We start from the raw sequence: 3,620 nt of genomic DNA on the forward strand, positions 1-3,620 counted from the left end.
ATACACTCAGCCACATACATAGACACAAACATCGTCCCTCTCCCCTGAAACAGGTTGTCTGTGGCTTTTCTTCTTGAGAAGTACTGTGCTGCCAGGCAGGGACTGGGGGGAGTGAAAGCCAGGAGGGTTGTGAGGGGATCACAGGGAGGCGGAGGAGGCAGCGGTCTCCACAGTCGTGCTGCCCCACCCAGCCCTAGGAAGGTGCAACCTCTGAAGGCTCCCAGCAGGGGGAGCTCAGCCACCAAAGTGTGGGGCTTGGTGGAGGGAGCTGGTGGCTGGTGCAAGGCAGCTCCAAACCTTGTCTTCTCTGTTCCCAGAGACCCGGTGGGCTTGGGCTCTGGGCACAAGCACCCCCTGACCTGTCTGGTTTTCTCCTTGCCCCAGCTGCCATCCAAGGCCCTGGTGCCCGAAATGGAGGACGAGGATGAGGAGGATGACTCAGAAGATGCCATCAACGAGTTCGATTTTCTGGGCTCAGGAGAGGATGGGGAGGGCTCTCCAGACCCTCGGCGATGTGCTGGAGAGGGAACCCACCATGAGCTGGGTGAGCGGAGGGTTTTCTTTCTGTCCAGCCTTCCTCAGTGAGATTTCTGGGGGCACACACAGCCGCCTACAGCTGCTTCCTGCCCTGGGGTCTCCGCCGGATAGTTACACTTCCTGAGAGGAGGGCAGCCAAGGAGAATAGGAGGCCCACATCATCGTGGCCAGGCCCGCACCCCTTCCTTGGAAAATCCCTGTGGGGACACAGGCAGGCCTGGCTCTTCCTGAAGCAGTGCCGCCAGCCCTCCGCACACGTGTGTCCAGATCTTGGCGGACCTCAGGGAGGAAACAGGATGGGGACCAGAGGGGGTGAGGCAGACGGGGCAGTGCTGCATCTTCTTCTATCCTGTGACTGAGCTATGAGGCCCTCGGGGTCATGGAGGATGACGGGACTGAGGCTCCAGCAAGGGCGGCCCAGAGAGGTTCTCAGCTCGGTTACTCTGCTCTGCCTGGCCCCCACCCCTACCCTGAGACCCAAGGTGCCTTGGTGCCAGGGCTTCCTGGCCACCCCACAGTTGCAGGAGAGGCTTCTGGTGGAAGCCATCACCTGTGCGTGGCTCGGTTGAATTGGTGGGTGACTCCCTGCCTGGTGCCTCCTCCCTATAGAAAGCCGGCGGGTCAAACTCCAGGGAATTTTGGCTGACCTTCGGGATGTGGATGGGCTGCCCCCCAAAGTGACTGGCCCACCTCCTGGCACACCCCAGCCCCGGCCACACGAAGGTAAGAGGCCCCTCCACCCTGGTCCAGTCCCACAGGGCCCGTGGCACCCACAGCAGAGGGAGGCTGCAGAGCTAAGCCCAGGGCTTCTGTGTCCTCAGGGTCGAGGCCCGGCCTCTAGTCTGCAGCCTCCCTGTCCCAAAAGTTCGTCTGTCTGTCTGTCTTCCCCTCTTTTTGTCTGTCCTGCCCTGTCTGTCTCTCCCTGTCTCTTTCTTTCCAGCTGTGATTCTTGATCTTGTCCTCTCCCTGTCTCTCTTTCTCACACTTCATCTCTCTCTCTGCCTCTGTCTGTCTGTCTCTCTCTCCCGGCCCCTCTCTGTCCCCTCCCTCCCCTCCCCCCACCAGGTTCCTTTGGCTTCTCCTCAGACGTTTTCATCNAGTGGGCAAGTGCAGGCTCGCCCAGGGCTAGGCTGGCTGTAGGACCCCAGCATGGGTGACCAGTTCCTCTTTCCTGCTGGGGGTGTCTCTGCCACTCACCTCTCATGTGCTTGTGGTTTGACCAGGCCATGGGAATGGGGGCTGCAGATTCTGTGGCACTTTCTCGTGTAGCCCTTCTGACTCAGGACATGCGGGGACATGTCTGGTCAGGGTTGGGGGCTAGTCCCCTGGAACTCAGGCTCAGAACTCAGGAGTTGGGCGCAGTCTGTGGTCAAAATGAAGGTTTGATTTGGGGTGACCGTCTGTCAGACGGAGGCTGGGATTTTGGCCCTGTGTGTGATCAGTCAAGGTTCCTCTGGGGTCAGGGTGGGCTCAGCCCCCCTGAGAGCTGGGTCCAGGCTCTGGCCACCAAGCCTCAGTGTCCTCCCATCTGAGTTTTGTCACTTGGCAGGACTAACACCCCCCTCTGCCCCCATCTTGGGCAGGAATGCGGCAGGCAGAGATGGCAAAGAGCGCTTGGGTGGCTCGGTGCTGGAGCAGATCCCCTTCCTCCAGAGCTGTGAGGATGAAGACAGCGACGAGGACGACGAACTGGACAGCATGCAGCACAAGAAGCAGCGCGTGAAGGTGAGCCGTGAACCAGAGGATGCGCCCCTCCCCTCCCCTCCGCTCCCCTCCCCTCCTCTTTCCTCCCCTCCTGTCCTCCAAGAGGACCCCCTGGTTTGTGTACCAGCAACAGGGCACCCCTGTAGGTGCCTTGGGACTACCTCCAGTCTGTGTTGGCCTGATCACATCCTAGAGTCCCCATCTCCTTGCCTCAGTAACCTTCAGAGGCGCTTAGGTCTTTACTGTTAGGTCCCACCTCTACCCCACCTGCAGTGCACCCCTGTTCTCTCCATCCTCCCTTCTTCAGCTCAGGTGTTCCTGAGAGGCCTTTCCTGAACTCTGCAAACCAGGCCAGTCCCCGTGGTGCCCTCACAGCACTCTTTCCTTTGGGCTAGTCTCATCACAGTCATACTCAGATACTGTTTGGTGTGGCAGTGGCTCCCTGTCTTTCCGGGTAGATGGTGAGCTCCACAAGGCAGGGACTCTGGGGGTCTTTTCACAGATCCCTCCCCAGCACCCTGAATAAATGTGGCTGGGTCCAGGGTTCAGCCTGAGCGGGGGCAGGGCTCAGCCTAGGACCAGATTGGCAGGGGCTCTGTGGGGGCTTCCGGAGGATGTGAATGTTCAGTCTGCTGTATCAGGACCCAGGCCTGGGGACACTTTACAGGGTAAAGTCCAGATCCCTTCAGCTTGACCTCAAGGTACAGCTCACACCACATTTCATCCCTGCTCCTTAACTGCCATAGCTATTGTACCCCTGCCATCTTGACGACGCTGTCCTTAGGTGTGGCATAATCTCATTTGTTCAGTAAACGTCAATTTGGGCCTTGTGGACCAGCTCTGCTGACAGCAAGGGTATGGAGACACAGTCCCCAATGTGGAGGAGCTTGTGGCTGGCGGCGGGCTTGTAAGCAGTCACATACAAAGGGATATGCCACAGTGGAAACAGGGACAGGTGCCGTAAAGGGGGCATCTGTGGGAGATGGCCTTTCTTTAACCTGCCGCCCCCTCGCCATGAGAACTCCCTCCTTCCCCCCTCCCTCCTTCAGGCCCACCTCAGACACCCCCTCCTTTAGCCTTCCCTGACTCACTCTTGCTCCCCTCCCCCCTTAAAAGCTCAGGAGCCTCCTGGGGGCTAGGTCCTCCCTGTCTCGTGTTAAGTCTGTCCTTCGTCCTGTATCCCTGTGAGAGACCAAGTCTGTCCTGGCCTCTTCTCCCTCTCCAGTGTCCCCAGTGAGGCTCAGCACAGGGTCCTGCCCGGACTAAGTGCTCTGTGAACGTAGTGAAGGGAAGGGAGTACACAGAGCCAAAACCCTGGAGTTGGGCTTACAGGAGAACCAGGATGTGTCTGAGCCCGAGCTCTTCAGTACTGCTGTCCC

At 59.1% G+C, this 3,620-nt stretch overlaps 1 protein-coding gene across 1 annotated transcript in view; it reads left to right on the forward strand.

Moving 5' to 3' along the window:
* STRN4 (striatin 4) overlaps positions 1–3,620 on the forward strand; it is a 32,173-nt gene that overhangs the window by 16,988 nt on the left and 11,565 nt on the right. Inside the window, exons 7-10 of the mRNA XM_019625203.1 lie at positions 385–544; positions 1,147–1,260; positions 1,603–1,690; positions 2,121–2,262. Of these exons, the coding sequence (XP_019480748.1) occupies positions 385–544; positions 1,147–1,260; positions 1,603–1,690; positions 2,121–2,262 (504 nt within the window). The remainder of the gene's footprint in view (positions 1–384; positions 545–1,146; positions 1,261–1,602; positions 1,691–2,120; positions 2,263–3,620) is intronic.

Source organism: Hipposideros armiger, unplaced genomic scaffold, assembly GCF_001890085.2.
Source record: "Hipposideros armiger isolate ML-2016 unplaced genomic scaffold, ASM189008v1 scaffold_619, whole genome shotgun sequence".
Classification (NCBI taxonomy): domain Eukaryota; kingdom Metazoa; phylum Chordata; class Mammalia; order Chiroptera; family Hipposideridae; genus Hipposideros; species Hipposideros armiger.